Here is an 18,310-nt window from a genome sequence, read left to right as displayed (position 1 = left end):
CCCCAAGGTCTTCCGAACTAAATCAGTGAATAAACTAAACACAGTTGCCGTATTCTGGTAAGTAGACTTATAGGCTATTAACTGGTTATGGTGGGGTCCTCCTGGGAAGTTCGTATTTACAAGAAGGAAAGTCATGTTTGACGTCAGATGTGTTCTTTCGTCGAAGCAAGATGGCGGTGTATGCTACCTTCTCTTAATTAATGAATTAACCAAAAATGAAAATTCTGTCATCATTTACTCACTCACAAGTTGTTGCAAACTTGTATGAGTTTCTTTCTTCTGCCAAACACAAAGTAAGATATTTTGAAGAACGATTGGAACCAAACAATTGTGGAGCACCATTGACTTCCATAGTCAAAGGCCTATGGAAGTCAATGGTGCCCCACAACTGTTTTGTTCCAATCATTCTTCAAAATATCTTCCTTTGTGTTCAACAGAAGAAAGAAACTCATGCAGGTTTGCAACAACTTGAGGGTGAGTAAATGATGACAGAATTTTCATTTTTGGTTAATTCAAATTTTTGGCAGAATTTGTATTTGGGGTGGTATCCCTTTAAAGCTGCATGGAGAAAATACATAACCTGCCAGTGTTCAAAACTATCTGCTCGATTCAAAACGGTAGCTTGTAATAATGTTTTTAACTCCAGTGGTACTGGTGGATTTCCACGGGAGATTCGAGCATGTCTTTGCGTCATTACGTCACATCTGTACACATAAAGAAGGAGTCTCGGCCAGCACTTGATATAATTAAACTTATCAATTTGATGGCAGATCCAGAAAGGTTAAAACGAACCAGTGACAACTGGAGATTCACCCTCTGTAAAATGCAAAAGCCTTGGTTCGGACTTCGAAGTGGCTGCAGAAAAAAAGAGACTGCAACCGGACCCATGCGAAAACAAGGATCGGAAGGACATTACACACGCAATGCTGAAGTTGTTAACATTAACAATTTGAGTTTTTAACTCCATTAAAAAAATTTTAATGGGTTAAATTTTTAATCCATTTTTAATGGGTTTTTAACTCCATTCTTCTAAATGCATGCTATTATGTGCAGGAAATTAAATTAGCTTATTTTGTTGTAAATAAAAAGCTTGACAATATCACTGCTATATAGCCTATATTATATTGAATTCCTCAACATTTTTCACTGACTGACACCTCGCCCCAACTCGTCAAGATCTGGCCCTCTCGTTCGGATTTAGGACTTGTGGTGTCGTTCATACGCGATCAACTCGTATACGAACTTTTCGACATTACTTAACGCACTATTAGTTCATGTCACTTAATTTGTGTTCTGGCGAAGATGAAGGAAAGGTTTTGAACGACATGGGTGAGTATTCATTTTTGGTAAACGAATTAATTACCCGGCCGTTGGCCTTTATCTGTTTTGGACGTAAGAAAGTACGCGCTCTGATTACGCTAGAAAACATTGTTATAAAATGTTTGGAGAAAATAGGCCTAAAAGACCTTTACCCTCCCAAAAGTAGGCTAGTCGATGGGACTGAGAGTAAGTTACGCGAATGTATTGTCAGATTGTTATTTTTGTTGCCAGATTCTCCACAGTTCATATTTTGAGTTTTATTAGTGTCAGTGTGCTCTGTTAGAGTATGTGACATCCGCGCCATGAAGTCCTGATTGAAATGCGTCTCACATCTGTGTAGCTCAGCATATGCGCGCTACCTGCGGTGTGCGGAGAAAGAGGTGCGCTGGGGGTTTGCCATCATCCGCGGGGAGGGGAGGGATGAACTTCACTTAAATACTGGAGACATCAGAGAGCCATTCTCACAGCATCGGTCTCAGCATCAGCGCCTGATACACGGAGAGAACATGGCAAACGCGTACCTGCAAGGAGTAGAGATCTCAGCTTCCCAGTTCCTGGATATTTTCCATCATTATGACAACGATGGTAATTTCTTTCCTTATTTTGTGGATTTTATGAACTGAAACATTTTTGGGGAAGAAAAAAAAATGGGATTATTCTTGCCACCTGCTTTGCAACTGGTTTCCAAAAGTTTGGTTGTAATTATTTGTCTAAATTATCTTACCTATCTGACATGCATTAACCTGTGTGGTATACCGTTAGTCTTTTCAGATGGTTTTGAAATATACTTTTTGGCTGACTGACTGATGAAAGCTCATCTGAATTGAAACTGTGTTGTGTCATTGATTTGGGGTGTAAATGCTCTCAGGTAATGGATATATCGAGGGGAAGGAGTTGCAGAATTTTATTAAAGAACTTCAACAAGCACGAAAACAAGCAGGACTGGTAAGCCAAACTGTTTTTTTTTAATCTACTGCTGCATAGTGATTTTAGAAGGCAGGGATTTATGTGACACACCAAGAAGGGTTGATTATATTGACGCAATATAATAATAACAACAACCGTAATAATTACAATGACACTTAGTAGGAATGAATGACTATGATTATTCTAACTATGAATACATCTAGCTGCCAGCATCAATTATTGGGGTCCAAGCAAAAAAAGTAATTTCTGGAGAAAATGACAAAATATTGACAAAAATAGACTAATTTTAAATAAGGGTATTAAAATAAAAAATAAAATCTTGATTGTATTTTGCATAGCTTTATTTTCTTCTTCTTCAAATATAACATCCCCTGACATTGGAAAATTCTGAAATTGAATGTGTCCTCACATTTATAATAATATATGTGTGTTTGCGTGTACACCCACTCACCCACCCACCCCCACACACAAACACTCTCTCACACACACACACACACACACACACACACACACACACACACACACACACACACACACACACACACACACACACACACACACATTAATATGCTTAAATAGGATTGCTCTTGATGGCCATTCTGTTTGATGTGCAAGCAGCTACCAGATTGATTAGAGATTGCTAACTTCCTTGACTAAAGTGCATGAAAGTTAGCGTATGGCTGACTAACACCAGATGGAGATGCATTGGTATCTACTGCTATTTCTGCAGTTACTTGCTATACAATGCTTAAAAAACAATGTTGAATTTCAGCCCCCAAAAATGCAAGCCCTGAAAATACAATGTGTTCAAATGCAAGCACTGTTAATGCAACGCTTTTTTCTTTTTTCTCAAATTAGTGCAATTTGAAAAGGCTTTGTTTCATTTATACATAGAGTCTAGACATTTGTCATTAATTTACCTCTATCAAACCTTCGCAGACATCTATTTTTAATTGTATCTCCCCCTATGGCCATAAGTAGAAAAAAAATCACATGCAATATCCTGGTTTTGGATAGTCCAGTTTCATGAATGTTAGAATTTAGAAGATATATGTTAAGAAGTAAATATGGGCTACACCCAAATATACTAGCTTGTGTCTTTAAACTGCTTTGAAAATAATCTTTTTACAACGTTTTAGAATATGATGATACATAGCAAAATGTCATGTAAATTAGACTAACAGTAATAAGCTTTTTAAGTTTGAAAAAGCTTTTTTTTTCCCAGAAAAAAAAAATAGTGGAGAGCACAAGTTTAAGAATTTGCAAAAACATAACATTACATAAAATATGCTAATTGTGTAAAATTGTCTGTTTGCCTGTGAATTGGTTGAAATTTTGGACCATCCAACCTGGGGGGCCCATCTCGAGTCTCTGTAATTTAGGTTCTCTGATGTCCAAATAATAATGTGTAATAGAATAATATGCAAGTATAATAAAATGCTCATTAAAACAAATGCATATTAACATAAGTATACAAATGAAAGGAAAATATGAAAGAAGTAATGAATATTGAACAATAATGAATATCTATTTATAATAGATAATAAACACAATAACAAGATAATAAAAGTAATTTTATTCTATTTTAAGTAACTTTATTACCAGTGAAAAATAACTTCAGGGACCTTCAACCCAGCAAGATGATATTATATTAGTCTATGAGGGTGTTCATTATATGAGGGTGTGTGAGATGCTGGTCATGGTCACAATCCATCTAAATGGATCTCATTTTCGATCATCAAAATGAACAATATGTGACCCTGGATTACAAAACCAGTCACATGTCTCACGGGTATATTTGTGGCAAAAGCAAAAAAAATACATTGTATGGGTCAAAAAAATTATTAAGTAAAGATCAAGTTCCATGAATATATTTTGTAAATTTCCTACCATATTAAAAAAAAATATATATATATATATTTTTTTTTTTTTGAGAGTGGATGCAGCAAAATCACTAACATATATGGACAATTTTCTTAATGTTTCGATTTTTTTGCACCCTCAGATTTTCAAATATTGTAACCCGGCCAAATATTGTCCTAACCAACCATAACAATGAAAAGCTTATTTATTCAAGTTTCAGATGATGCATACTGCTCATTTTCAAAAATTTGACCTGTGTGACTGGTTTTGTGATCCAGGGTCACATTTATGACCATTTTATAGAAGATATTGCAAATTTATTGGCATACACATTGTCTCCAGTCTAGCATTTATAATAAATGATGATGAATTCCTTTGTATCATATGATGGAGTGGCTTGTTACAGACCTGTTAAAAGCTCTGATAGAGGACAGAGACTTTGTCCCAGTTTGTCTCCGTCAGCACGTTAGAGTAAGTCTGTCTCCCCATCTGTGTCCATGCACATCTGCTGCAGGCTCCTCCCCTCATTTGCTTCATAGACGATAAATCCTCATTTGCGTTTGTTGTACAATACTTCTGTAGTTGCAGTCTGCTGGTTATGCTTATCTATAAAGAACAGCAATCCACAGTGTGTAGAAAACAAAGATGAAAGAACCTCATTGGAGGGAACTGCGTGCAGACTTGATGTAGTGGAATGACCTTGGATGAAACTCATTACTGGTATATGAATGATGGTTTGTTCTTGTCTGGAAAATGCACATGTTAAAATTGCAAAGTAAACAACATTCATAAGGGCCAAGAATGACTTAATAGATACGGAATACTCTGTTATTAAATGACTGTATTGAATGTCATTATAATAAATGTGAAGTTTCCAGGTCTTCCATCATGAAGGTCAGAGGATGTAGCAATTTAACAGTTAAACTAGACTCACTATATGGAAAATAAAAATTAAGTGCTGATTTCAAAGGTCGCTTCTTATGGGATCAGATTTTAAACTACACTCACCATATAATACTGTGTTTGACCCCCTTTCGCCTTCAGAACTGCCTTAATTCTACGTGGCATTGATTCAACAATGTGCTCAAAGCATTCTTTAGAAATGTTGGTGCATATTGATAGGATAGCATCTTGCAGTTGATGGAGATTTGTGGATTTAGAGAACAGAAAACCTAATTTTAAATGGCCATGAATGGTGAAAAAGGCTGAACCTGATGATGTAGTTACATTATGAACCACAGTATGACACTTTGTGCAAACCTACACTTCAGGTTACCAGCAGTGAGTTTCAGCAATCCCACCATCTGTATTTTGTAATTGGAGAATTCAAATAGTTGGTCTGACATTATATAAAGCAGTGACTTTCTTGTCCTCCATGTTGTCCCTGAAGTGGTGTCCAGTGTCTTTGCTTTATTGAGATTCCTATGTCGTTGAGTTACGGCTCTATTAGGCGTAAAGAGGAGGTGATGGACTGTGACAGGACTGAGGAAAAGCAGTCAGTGGGTCATTTCACACCTCTAATGATATTGTGCTGTGCTTCTGTGCTCCCTAAATGTCCCTCATGGGCCTCTGCATATAACAATTTAATTTATTCAGATTTCTAGACAGTTTATGTGTTCAGGTATCATTTAATCTTACACATATGCCTACGTTACTTCAGGTCTGCTCACCTAAAACTCTTTGAATAAGACCTATTAAACATGCATTTATAGACTCCAGACATGGGCCTCAAGTCAACAATAATTGCAAACATCAAATGAGTAAAAAATGACCTCACCCAACAAATAACTAACATAGATGAACAAAAACAACATTAGCAACAGCAGCATAAAGACAGCAAGCAGCAAAACAATACTTGATCACTAACTGCATTATTTATGCATAAATGCATGCTGGGAGCTGACAAACACTGAACAAATCAACAACATTTCTCAATATGAAACTGCTTGTTCAGACCACTCGAGTTGGGATTACATGTAGGAGATTTTTTTTTTTTTTTTTTAGTAGACTCATATTAATTTACACAGATTATGTAATGATTTTTCCCCCCATTCTTGTTTAATGCAAACAAAAGATGCAGCTGGTTTATATCAGGTCCCATGTTAAATTTACTCGAATATTACTATCATTACTAAAATTGCAAATCAGAAAGAGGACAACAAGACCTAAACTGTTTCATTTTAATTTTTCTTCAATCCCTCACTGTCCTCACTGTCATATCAGATGAAGCAGAAATGTTTGGATGAACATGTTGATCACTTCTCCACAATGAAACCAAAGAGCACAAGGAATTCAGGATGGGTGTGCAACTAATCAATGGACCCTTTAGCCAATTACATGGAATCCTCTGTGTATTAAATATAGAGGAGAGTTTCACAAGTCTACCTTCATTAATCATTAGCCATTATAGATACCATCACCAGTTCAGAAATGTTAGGCTTATGGGTAAAGAGCAAGAAATGGCCCTGACAAAAGCATTGCTGGAAGTAAAAAGATTAATGCTCGTATAGGTAAGAAGTGACAAACTGTATTATGAACCAACCAATAAATGAGCAAACAGTTATTCTAATGTTTATATTCAACACTATGGGTCACCAGTGTAATGTCTTTAAAAAGTCGCCATATTTTCTGACAAATAACAATAAAAAAATGCAAGACAAATATTTCACACTATAATAGAAGCAAATAAACTTCAAAAAATACATTTTTACAATTTGAATTAAAACAATCTGTAGTATATATACTTATGAGGGAAGAATAAAAAACTAAACTTGATTAAAGTATTTATCTGACAAAATCATTAACAACAACAGGTTTCATTTTACTATACAAACTGACATTTACTACAACATAATCAGTTATTAATATTTTACTGATTCTCTCATTTCTTTGACCGCCTGGTCTTAAAGGATCACACAGTTTGGCATGCGTCATTGAATTACCACAATAAAATGAACTACAGAGTATTCTTAGAAAATCAAACACGTTTTTAATAATATTTAAATAAAGGTTAAAGATTTCAATTTTCTTTGGCTGGACATCAGTTTTGGCCGCTATTGTTTACACAAATGTATTTAAGTATACGCATCTATTTTTTTTAAAGACCTACATCGCATATCTAATGCAGTAGGAACATTTTATTTTAATATACACTTAATTTAAAAGTCTGCAGTACACCAGTGGAATGCCCTTTCAAAAATGCCTGCTTGAGGATATGCTTTTTTTTTTTTTATCTCAGCACTATTGATTTTCACTGAATCTATTGTAAATCATAACTCTGGTAAACAGGCAAAAGTTAAAAAATAACTTGCATTTTATTGGCATATCATAAGGATGAAACAAACGAGTCTGCGGGGCCTAACTTTTATCAAAACCATTACCTCATCATGTGAATGAACTGAAGTGTTTCACATTATTTTACTGATTTTTGCACAGTCACCACTCTCCATCCTATGCCAAGTTGGGCCGGCATTTTTGAGGAATGAGAACTCCGCTCATCTGTATCAAAATCAGTATGAAAACACAATCAGCATTGTGCAATGAGGGCTGAAGATAGCAGCACACCCCATCTGTCTGTGTGTATTTGTTCTTACACATAAATGGCTTTTAGAAGGCAGAAGAAATGGATTGTATCAGCCGGAAGCTTGATTGTAACCACTGAAGTTTGCAGCAAACTGTAGTTGTTGTTAGAATGCATGAAAGTTACAGAAATTATTCTTTAGGATGCCTGCTTGTTGAGTTGTCATTTTCTTTGCAGGAACTAACAGACAAAATGAAGGCCTTTATAGAGAAATATGAGCAAAATGCTGATGGGAAAATAGGTATCATTGAGGTAAGGAAACTAAAAACGTATGCTATTTTAATTTTTTTTAATTTGAATGATTTAATGAGATCTTACTGTTTAAATATGTGACGCCAGCAATATTGTTTGTCAGACACGGACACGGACTGTGATGATTCGGCTCCAAAAAAAATGAGAAAGGTCTGTCATGTTGACATTGCAGTATGAGCTTAACGTTGCTCTGTGTTGATTTACCGGAGATCAAAAATGTTTGTTCGTTTTTATTATTGTGAGCCACATTTGACCATTAAAACATCAATTGTAAAAACAGAATTGTTTGTTCACATTGTCAAATCTGTAACCTGTTCAAAACGGTGAAAGCATGTGGATTTACACCAATCAGTGCAGCTGTCAGTGGTTATCTCTGATCCTGCAGCCTTTGACTCTTCATAAACTGACATTCCTTTTCCTTCATAGATGACACTGTCAACTAGTCTTTTGCTAGGAATTTATGCACATTACATTAATCAAAAACTTTTTCTTTACGTCTTTCACAGCTGGTTCAAATTCTTCCCACAGAGGAAAACTTCTTGCTATTTTTCAGACAACAGCTGAAGTCTTGTGCAGAATTTATGGAGGTGATTCTAAAATCTATATAGAATAGAATGAATAGATAATACCATTGCATGTCTTAAAGTACAACAAAGTACAATTAGAGCTTAATTAAAAAAAATATACAGAGGAATATATTTAGGTAAACTACACTACCATTCAAAAGATACATTTTTAAAGGAATTCATGTTTTTATTCAGCAAGGATGCATTCAATTGATCAAAAGTGGCAGTAAATATGTTTATAGTGAATAAGAATAAGAATATAATAAGAATAATATATACGGGTAAGGGCTTCTAACGTCGGTCGCCATGTTGCTTCTCCATCTTGAATGTACATTAGCCAAATAGGGACATACTTGTTAATTCAAGCTTCGCCTTTCGCATTTACATTTGAGTTAACACTCATGGACGAGGTCGAACTGGAAGCCATGTTAATCTTGGACTACATTGGCCACCATAGGAGTTAAAACGAAATCGGAATTGAGAGGAACAGAAACTAATATTCACTGTAGGCTTGCCGCGATAGACGGTGTTGACGGTGTTACCGGTTTTAAGCCCCATCACCGGTGACATCACTTTCCCACCGTGACACCGCGATGTCTTGACTTTTTTTTAAAGTATTCGTTTTTGCTAAAATATTTATTTGAATTAATTAAAAATAATAATTTTCAATTATTTAGTTCTGAAGAGAGCATTATAATTAAAAATGAACTGCGCAACGCGTGCCGTCACGTCACAGATCAGCAAGCATCAGGATTCCATTTAGCACGTGTGGAGACGAGAACGAGTCAAATTACAGAAAAGCAAGATAATGGCGGAAGATTTGGTGTCAAAACGCAATGCAAAAGCGCCTGTTTGGCAATATTTTGGCCAATATATATTAATGTTAATAAATGCCAATTTATAGTGTTTTACTTTTTTTTAGAGTGCTGTCATTTATGTAGGCTAAGGTCCTTTTTAAAGTTTTTATTTTATATTCGTCTCTTTTTATTTGGTTTTATCTTATTTAAACTTTGTTTAATTTATTTAGGCCTATTTTGTTTTCTTATTCGTTAATAAACGTTTTATTTTTTTTGGGCCCACAGTTTGCCGATTTTCACTTTTTTCAGCCTATGCATGGGGTTATTTTTATTCGTTCGTTATGCTAATAAAAGTTCTGTCTATATTTTATTCGTTTATTATTCTAATAAAAGTGCTGTCTAAATAAAAGTTTATTGTCAGCGAGTTGTTTTTTTTTTTTTTTTTTTTTTGTCCATTCCAGCAATTGACGCTGAATTGCAATTGACGCTTATTTCGAAAGTGAAAGTATGTCATTTATGTAGGCTAAGGTCCGTTTTGAAGTTTTTATTTTATATTCGTCTCTTTTTAATTGGTTTTATCTCATTTAAACTTTGTGTAATTTATTTAGGCCTATTTTATTTTCTTATTCGTTAATAAACGTTTTATGGTTCTTATTTGTTTGGGCCCACATTTTGCCGATTTTCACTTTTTTTCAGCCTATGCATGGGGTTATTTTTATTCGTTCGTTATGCTAATAAAAGTCTATAAATAAAAGTTTTATTATCAGCGAGTTGTTTTTTTTGTCCATTCAAGCAATTGACGCTTATTTCGAAAGTGAAAGTATAACGCGCACGCATTTAAAAGCTATTTAACCCCCCCGCCCTGCCCTCCACGGTGACACCGGGATTACCGGTGTTGTCACACGTCGATTAACCGGTTGGAAATTTTCCTCACCGCGGCAACCCTAATTCACTGGATGGTCATATACCTTTTCACCGCTAGATGGGGGTAAAAATCATACAGTATAGCTTTAAAGTTTCCACAAAAAACTGTTGTCAATATTTTTAATAATAAGAAATATTTCTTAAGCACTATAGCACCATCACAGAAATTAATAGTAATAGTAATCATTAGTTTCCTTGCTTGTCTGTAAGCACTCTGTTAATCCGCTTCATTATTCCGTATCATCAATGTTCTCTTGTAGTTTCTGATTTTTGTGCAAAAAGAAAGTTTTTGTTTTTTCTTGTATTCGTGCAACTCTCTGCAACCAAGCGTGACATTTTCACAATATTACTTTTTTTTTTAACTATTATAAGCTTTGGTTAGCATATAAGAGGCTTCTTTCAAATATTTTACGAAATCTTACTGACCTCAAGCTTTTGAATGGTAGTGTAAATATTATGTCTTTTAAAAAGTGTCAATTTAAATGTAAACACTGAAGCTGATGTTATTCATTTCTCTGACAGGCCTGGAGAAATTATGACGCTGATCACAGTGGATACATAGAATCCGATGAACTTAAGGTGAGAAGCAAACCTTTAACCACTCAAATGATATGTGCTCTGTATCTCTGTTGATGAATTTAACCAAGTTCAGTTTAATCTTGAAACTATTATTTTCCATCTAAAATATATGTTGCTCTGACCTAACCAGGACACCATTACAGCTTTAACCCTCTTTGACCAAAAACATGTACTTTTCAAATAAGTAACTGTTATCCAGTGGTAACATTTCTGGTTCTGTCTGAGCAAAAAAAAAAAAAAAAAATCCAAATAAGCAGGAGTGTACTGTGGTCACAATAGAAAAAATGAATTGCAGCTATTCATTATAATCTGCTCATATGCTTAGTAATAAATCACATCAACCAGATGCTTAAAAGTTTGTTATTTGGGCTAATAAACTGGCCTTCGGATCTCAAAAATGGAAATGAGGGTTAATATCTTTTAGGTTTGGCAGACAGTTATGACACTTGGCACACAAACTTGCTGACCAGCATACTTAAAGTACAATTACACCCAAGTATCTCTTCACAATCTTGTCTCTTATCAGTTAGGACAACCAAAGTGTAAACCTATTAACAACATATAACTGACCTTAAGATGCAAATTATCTCAGAAGGCAACTTGTACATTCTTAAAATGTATAAGAGACAGATTCATGAGGTCAATCCTAGCAATGTGGGATTACCCCTTAAGGGGAATGTGGACTGGAGGGTACAACAACAAATGGAACAAAAGATTTCATTTCCAGATCAACATTAATAACCATATGCAACCCTCAAAGGGGCTTGTTTAAAGCAAGCACTGAGGACTTTGGCATTTAAAATTAAAATGGGGAATGGTTTCTTTGAACATCTGCCAGATTTGCAGTCAGTGATTTGATGAGTGCAATCTGTTAACACTGGACCGCTTTTGGACCTACTAATGGACCTCCGACAGGAAGAGGAAATGCTGAGAGCTTAGTGAAATATGAATATGTTGCATTTTGGAGACAGCACAACTATACATAAAACAGATAGTTCTGGCCCTTGATGCTGATTGGTCAAAATTGGTTATATTCCATAGCAGTGCAACAGTGCACTTTTTTCAGAAGACTTGGTTACAAAGATTTTTTTCACTCATTTTTCCCTATAAGTATTGTTAGTATGTGTAAGTCTGTTCAAGAGTTATAGACCTTTTGCACCAAAGAAACAAGAGCGCAGCCATCTTTAGACTATTGTCTCTGAACTTTAGTTTCAGCTGTAGCTCTGAATATCTCTATGGCACTGCTGTCCAAGAGTAATAAGCTGGTGAAGTGGATTTACTTATTGTTGAGTTAACGAAAGTTATCACAGGCATTTTAATGTTTAAAGCAAATGTCTTAACGTATCTCAGTAGATCGGGAAGATAAAACGGGCAGTTCATTCATTAATGCGTAAGATCACTGTGGAAATACAAACTGGACAAAAGACAACAAACTCAGCGCTGAAAAGAGGCGATGCTACATAAGGTCTAACACATGAAATATACCAACCAACTATAAGATTATGCATTTAACCACTTTAATGGGTGTTGTAGTTTTTATAACAGGGGTTCTGCTGCTGAACATGAGTATTTTGAAAATAAGTTTGTAACAAACTTGGCTTGCAACTCAAGTAAACCAGTTGTCACTTAAGAGTTCAGGACACACACAAGGCATGAATGAGTAAGGGGAACACTGTATCAATGCTTGAAATCAGACAAAGAATGGCATAAACAGATTACCCAACAAAGTATATTGATAACACAGCAGTCAAATCAAGAAAAATAACACTTATCCCAGAGTCCTTGTTGAAATAGTCCATGTGTCTTGTCCTGATGTATGAATCCTTAGTCCTTACGCCCCAGAAATGAACCACAAATGTCCAGAAAAACGATAATAATCCTCCAAATGTGATGCACTGGCAAAAATACAAAAAACCCCCCCCCCAAAAAACCCTCAAGTCTTCACTTTAACATCGATGGGTAATTAACCCATAAATGAATTTTTTCACCAAAGAAGGCCTTCCTCTTACAAGGTGCCGTCCTATCAAAGTAAAAGTCTCTTTTTCCAACTACAGGATATTTCTACACCAAACATAAAAGTCCCACATACAAAAGACAGAACTTCAACTAGGACCTGAAACCACTTAAATCATACCTTTACTTATTTTACAATGTTTTATTCACATTTGTAAAATTAAGTATTACTAAAATAGTGTATTTTTCTTAGCCCTAATATAGAAGTGTCACAAGTTGAAAAATTGCTGGCTGATGGTTTCAACAAAAGCATATACCTTTGATTAACAAAATCAATCCCCCCCCCCCCCCCCCCCCCAAAAAAAAAAAAAATGAATGGGATTGTTACTTTCGTATGAATCCAGTCTCTTATGCAGGCTGCATTTGTTTAATTCAAAATTGACAGTAAAGCTTATGAATTGTAAATTAGTTCAAAAGAACATGAATTTGAAACAAACAAAAATATTTTGTAATATTATAAATGTGTTTACTATAATTTTTTATCAATTTAATGCTTCCTTGCTGAATAAAATTTCATTAAAAAAATCTTTACTGTCGCCAAACTTTTATAAATAATCCAATCTGATGTTTTGCAGAACTTTTTGAAAGATCTGCTGCAGAGGGCTAAAAAACCATATGATGAGAAAAAATTAGAGGAGTACACACTGACTACGGTAAGTGAACTACAGAGCTCATCAAATAGGCCTACATATGTATTTTGAGGGAATAATTATTTTAATTTTTTTACAGCTGAAAATGTTTGATTCAAATAAAGATGGGAAACTATGTCTGTCAGAAATGGCACGGTTAGTGAACTTGCAAATTTCTTATAAATAATTATAATTTGCTATTAACTTTGCACAAAAAATGGAAATATGGCATCTCTTTCTCCCTCTCTCTTTTTTAATTTTTTTTTTTTAAACAGGCTGTTACCAGACCAGGAAAACTTTCTATTAAAATTTCAGGTAAATCTGCATTAGTTAACCCATAAATGCTCTGGTTTTACCCATACCCACCTTAAACCTAAAACTACAAATCTTTTCTTCAGGGAGTAAAAATGGCCAGAAAAGAGTTCAACAAGATATTTGAGTTATATGATCAGGTAAGTCTCTTGTATTGAACAGTCATTCATTTTGACAATGTAATCATCAAAATACTCTGTGCCCGGCCACCTTAAAATAACTCACCCCTAAACTTAATACTGGTTGATTTTTTGCATTACCAAGCATGCATAGATCAGCCAGAGTGTCTTCTATTGTACGTGAGGCGTGAGGAAAGCAGTCATTAGTATGCAAAGACAGTGCTCTTTCTGGATAGCACCTCCAACACCATTGAAGCTTTTGGCCCGGGCTCAATTGTAATGTATTACTGTGTCCCTGAATAGGGCAAATACCTCACTGCTGATGACAGCACCCTTGATCTTTATTGATTGGCAGGTTCAGGTTGCGAACTCACATAGAGACTGGCTTAAATGCACACATACCCATTTTTGGGCTATTAGAAGACTGTGCAATGATGCGGCATTAGAGGAGGCAGCATATGCTCAAATCTCTGAGGCATTTCATTACAGACAAACCGACTGCTGGTCTGCATTTAGCAGAGATGTGGCCACTTGGCCACATACTGTTTGCGCTGAGACAATGCAACAGACTAGCTTGTTCTTTCATCAGCTTATTAAAGGCCACATTATGAAAATTATGGAGATACATGGACTTATTTCACTGACTTATTCTTCATTTAATTTTAGATGCCTCCTAAAATGGTATAGTGTCATAAAGATGTTAATTTTAGATGGAAAATTCTGTCATTTACTTACCATTAACATTGTTTTTGTTTTTTAGTACAACACAGAAGTTGAATTTTTTTAAAGAATTGAGAGGGCAAAAAATTATATATAAAATTCAATTATTATTATTAAAATATATTATTAAAAGTGTATGTGTACACACACACACACAACTTTAAGGAAAATCTATAAGTATGTGCACTATAATCCAATCTTTTGAAATCACATAAGTCCATGTGATTATATATAAATATATATATATATGAATTTGGAAAGACATGACGGTAAATAGAAAAGATTGGGGGTGACCAATCTTTTCTATTTGAAACCTTTCCTTTAAATGAAAGCCATTACATATAGTAGCTTTTTCACGAGGACGTTTAAATGTTACAAGTCCTCTAAAGGAAGTTACTGGCCCACTTTCTCTGGATATTATTTTTTCAGAGCACCAAATGTGCAGCCCAAGACTCAGCATGTCATTGCATTGACTCTGTGCAAAACCGATCCTTAATGCCCCGATTTCCAATCTCTTCCTAGAGAACGTTTCATGAAGCATCCCTAATGTCTGAATAGAGAATACAGGAAATGATGGTTAAGTGGCATGACGCTGAGTTTCCTCAGTGGCTGTCACACATCTTTGCTTGTTAATGTTCACTATGCTTGCTACCTCTCGCAGGACAGGAACGGTTACATGGACGAAAATGAGCTTGACGCCCTCCTCAAAGACCTTTGTGAGAAGAACAGCAAGGTACGCATCTAAAAACCAGGCTAATCTGCTGAGATCTGTTGATGTATTCTGGATCTCAGTTGAAGCCCATGATGGGCACAAACAAATTTCTTCAAGCAGACTCATAAATGATAATACTAGTCAGAAATCTAATCTTCTGCTGCCACACGTGGGTTGCATACAAATTCTTCACTTTAGAGCAGGACAGAGAAACTTTACACTATGTAAGGGAGAAAACTACTGTGATACACAACTTTCAATTGAAAAAAAAAGGAATAGTTTGGGTTCAGTATAAGTTCAGCCCTAAGAAAACCACTTTTCATAGCACATGCACTCCATGCATTCCGCAAGTTTTGAATGTTTTCTTTCTCGTGTCAATGTATTTCCTGTTAAAACAGGAAGTTTGAATAAATAGCCAACAGGCTTTATTTACGCTTCTGTGAGCCATGATTAGCGACTTGGTAGTTGGTTGCTGGTGGACATGGAGAAGGACTTTCCATTCTAGAGAGCGTCTTATTTGATAAAAATCTGTGTAGTGTAGGATGTCATCAGTATTTTTTGTCTATTTCCCTGGAAGAGAAAGATTACATTTTAAAGGTGAATATTGTTAAGCTAATAACAAAAAATAACACATATTTGTAGTTTACTACTTTTTCTTGTCCCCTTAGATTTCGTAGTGAACTCATTTTTAAATGTATTTGCTGCCGATTATAGTCTGGAGTCATTAAGACATTTTAATTTTAATATTTGGTATTTATTTGATTAAATAAAAAATTTAATATATTTAAAAATTGTATTAGCCATTACGCCAGTCTTCAGCGCAGAAATGTTGTAATATCTGTTTTTTAATTAAGTAAATTAATTTACAATATTTTTCAAATGTATCCCACCCATTTTAATTAGATCAAATGTATTTTCTGCATGTCTGAACAAAGCCTCTCAGACTCATGAAAACTGAACGTCTAATGCCACACTGACAGACAATAAAATGATCTCTTGACAGGTTCTAGAAGTCAACAAAATCCCGACATATAAAAGCGCCATCATGGCTCTGTCTGACGGAGGCAAGCTCTACAGAACAGAGTTAGCGCTGGTGTTGTGCGCAGAGGAGATGTGAACGCCTCCATCCGTCCTCGCACCATCTCAGAACCTCGTCCTCAGCTCACCTGTGATGCGTAATGTAGCTAGAACCTTCTTACGTTCCTTCATTTTGAACATGGATTTCATGTAGACAAGCAACCAGTGGCACATACTTTTCAACTTGTTGTTTCTATACTGTTTCTAAATGTACAGATTTTTTTAACAATGACACACTTACAATACAACCCGCACTTCATAGATGAACGCTACATTTCTCTCAACACAAGGAAACCCGAAAGCTACCAAATTCCCATAATGATTTTAAAATCCAAAATATTCACCAACACCTATTCTGCAAATATAAGTATTGATTTATCTAACACTATCATAGGCAAAAGCAATAACGTCCTCAAGGAATGCTGATGAAACTGTTGGTGGGATCTATGTAAAACTCAAAAAGGCTACAAAATATACTTTTGCGATGCATGTTTATATTGTAGCTGATGGCAGGCCCTGCTAGTGGGGTATTTTTGACTGCAAGCACATGCCGAACGTAATGCATCGCCCCAGACCTGTCTTTAATGTTAGATTTTGCACTGTAAAGAATGACATGCTCCTCTATGCTGAACACCACAGACACTGTGTAAGAAGATATTAAACTTATTGAATGACTAATTGTATCCGGTTGTGTCTCATACATCCCTCACTCCCTAGAAATCAGCTTAATATTGAAGCCTTTCATCTGTGGAAAAGTTTTCCCCCATGCAATGAAAGTCAATGGGGTCCAATGTTGTTTGGACCCCATTTCAATTTCATTTTATGGACAAAAACAGTTAAAACATTCTTCTATATATATTCCAGAGTTGAAAGTAAGTTAGGTTTGGGTCAAAATGAGTAAGATCTCACGAGGATCATTGTGTGGGTTGGTCCAACATATTCAACATGCAAATGTTAGTTTGTTCATTAAATAAAATCATAAAATGGAATGCCTGGTTTGAAATAGTACATGAAAATAAAGCTGGTGTTGGGGAGTTCTGGCAAAAGCACAAAACAATTCTCAGTAAAGTTTCCCTCTCCATTTAAAGTTTAAAAAGATCATGATCTTATCTTATAATTGAACAGTTGACCTTCTCAAAGCGGACACTGCAAGACATACAACTTCTGTCATTGTGACCAAACAGAAACACTCAGACTCTAAACCTTTGTTTAGTTGGAACTTTTATAGCTTGACTGAACTAAATCATCTAGGATAGCCGCATATTGAAAACACATTTGATTTACATATTTTCTCACATCTATCTCAAGTTTTTATGGTTGGAATTTTCGATTAAACACCTTTGGACTGGAACACCAAGAATGAATTGCATTCGAGAGAAATGCTTTTCTCTCTCCAGCGCTGTAGCCGGAAAATTGTTTTGATACCAGATTTCCAATGCCAATTTATGAGCTATTTTATCACCCTGCCAGTTAGTGATTTAGGCTGCCCTGAAAGTGTCACATTGAGGCTAACTGATATTCAGCACTGATGACTTCGAGGACATGTACCCCGGTTTCACAGACAAGATTTAAGAATGCATGTTTGTGCCTTTTTACTGACAGAAACTTTCATTGACGCATCTTAAAATATATCAGTTCCATTGTTTTGTCTCGAGAAGCATATCAGTAATGTTTTTTTTTTCTAAGGCACGTTTATAAAAGCCCTAAACCCTAATTGAACTAAGGCTTAATCCTTCTGTGAATCTGTGAAACCTGGGCATTGAGGACTAAAACTGAAATATAAATCAATTAAATCCAAATACATTTATTAAAATGTATAATACTATTTTAAAAATACATATATTATATAATTTATTAAATAAACTACACTACCTTTCAAAAGTTTGGTTCAATAAGTTTCTTTAAAGAAATTATTCATTT

The 18,310-nt window shown here is 35.2% G+C and overlaps 1 protein-coding gene across 3 annotated transcripts; it reads left to right on the top strand.

Annotated features, from left to right (window-relative positions):
* The first annotated feature begins 1,744 nt into the window (after positions 1–1,744).
* On the top strand, positions 1,745–17,068 carry calb1 (calbindin 1). 3 transcript variants are annotated; one of them, XM_039680206.2, is made up of 11 exons: positions 1,745–1,905; positions 2,189–2,265; positions 7,868–7,942; positions 8,449–8,529; positions 10,752–10,808; positions 13,397–13,474; positions 13,551–13,606; positions 13,726–13,765; positions 13,849–13,902; positions 15,263–15,334; positions 16,317–17,068. In XM_039680206.2, the coding sequence occupies exons 1-11, from the start codon at positions 1,827–1,829 to the stop codon at positions 16,428–16,430; spliced, it is 783 nt and encodes a 260-aa protein (XP_039536140.2). In that variant the 5' UTR covers positions 1,745–1,826; the 3' UTR covers positions 16,431–17,068. The 3 variants fall into 3 exon arrangements, with proteins under 3 accessions (XP_039536140.2, XP_039536141.2, XP_039536142.2); XM_039680207.2 differs by lacking the exons at positions 1,745–1,905; positions 2,189–2,265 and adding an exon at positions 7,384–7,760; XM_039680208.2 differs by lacking the exons at positions 1,745–1,905; positions 2,189–2,265 and adding an exon at positions 7,385–7,685.
* The last annotated feature ends 1,242 nt before the right edge of the window (positions 17,069–18,310 follow it).

The sequence above is a fragment of the Pimephales promelas genome, chromosome 12 (genome assembly GCF_988280905.1).
Source record: "Pimephales promelas chromosome 12, fPimPro1.hap1.1, whole genome shotgun sequence".
Taxonomy (NCBI): domain Eukaryota; kingdom Metazoa; phylum Chordata; class Actinopteri; order Cypriniformes; family Leuciscidae; genus Pimephales; species Pimephales promelas.
This window is presented reverse-complemented; position numbering and strand designations above follow the sequence as displayed.

What these genes read in the sequence shown, in the direction of transcription:
- calb1 (XM_039680206.2), top strand. Translation starts at nt 1,827, where the DNA reads ATGGCAAACGCGTACCTGCAAGGAGTAGAGATCTCAGCTTCCCAGTTC. An exon ending in AGGAGTACACACTGACTACG is followed by an intron (nt 13,475 to 13,550) that starts GTAAGTGAACTA and finishes ATTTTTTTACAG; the next exon opens with CTGAAAATGTTTGATTCAAA. An exon ending in ACTTTCTATTAAAATTTCAG is followed by an intron (nt 13,766 to 13,848) that starts GTAAATCTGCAT and finishes TCTTTTCTTCAG; the next exon opens with GGAGTAAAAATGGCCAGAAA.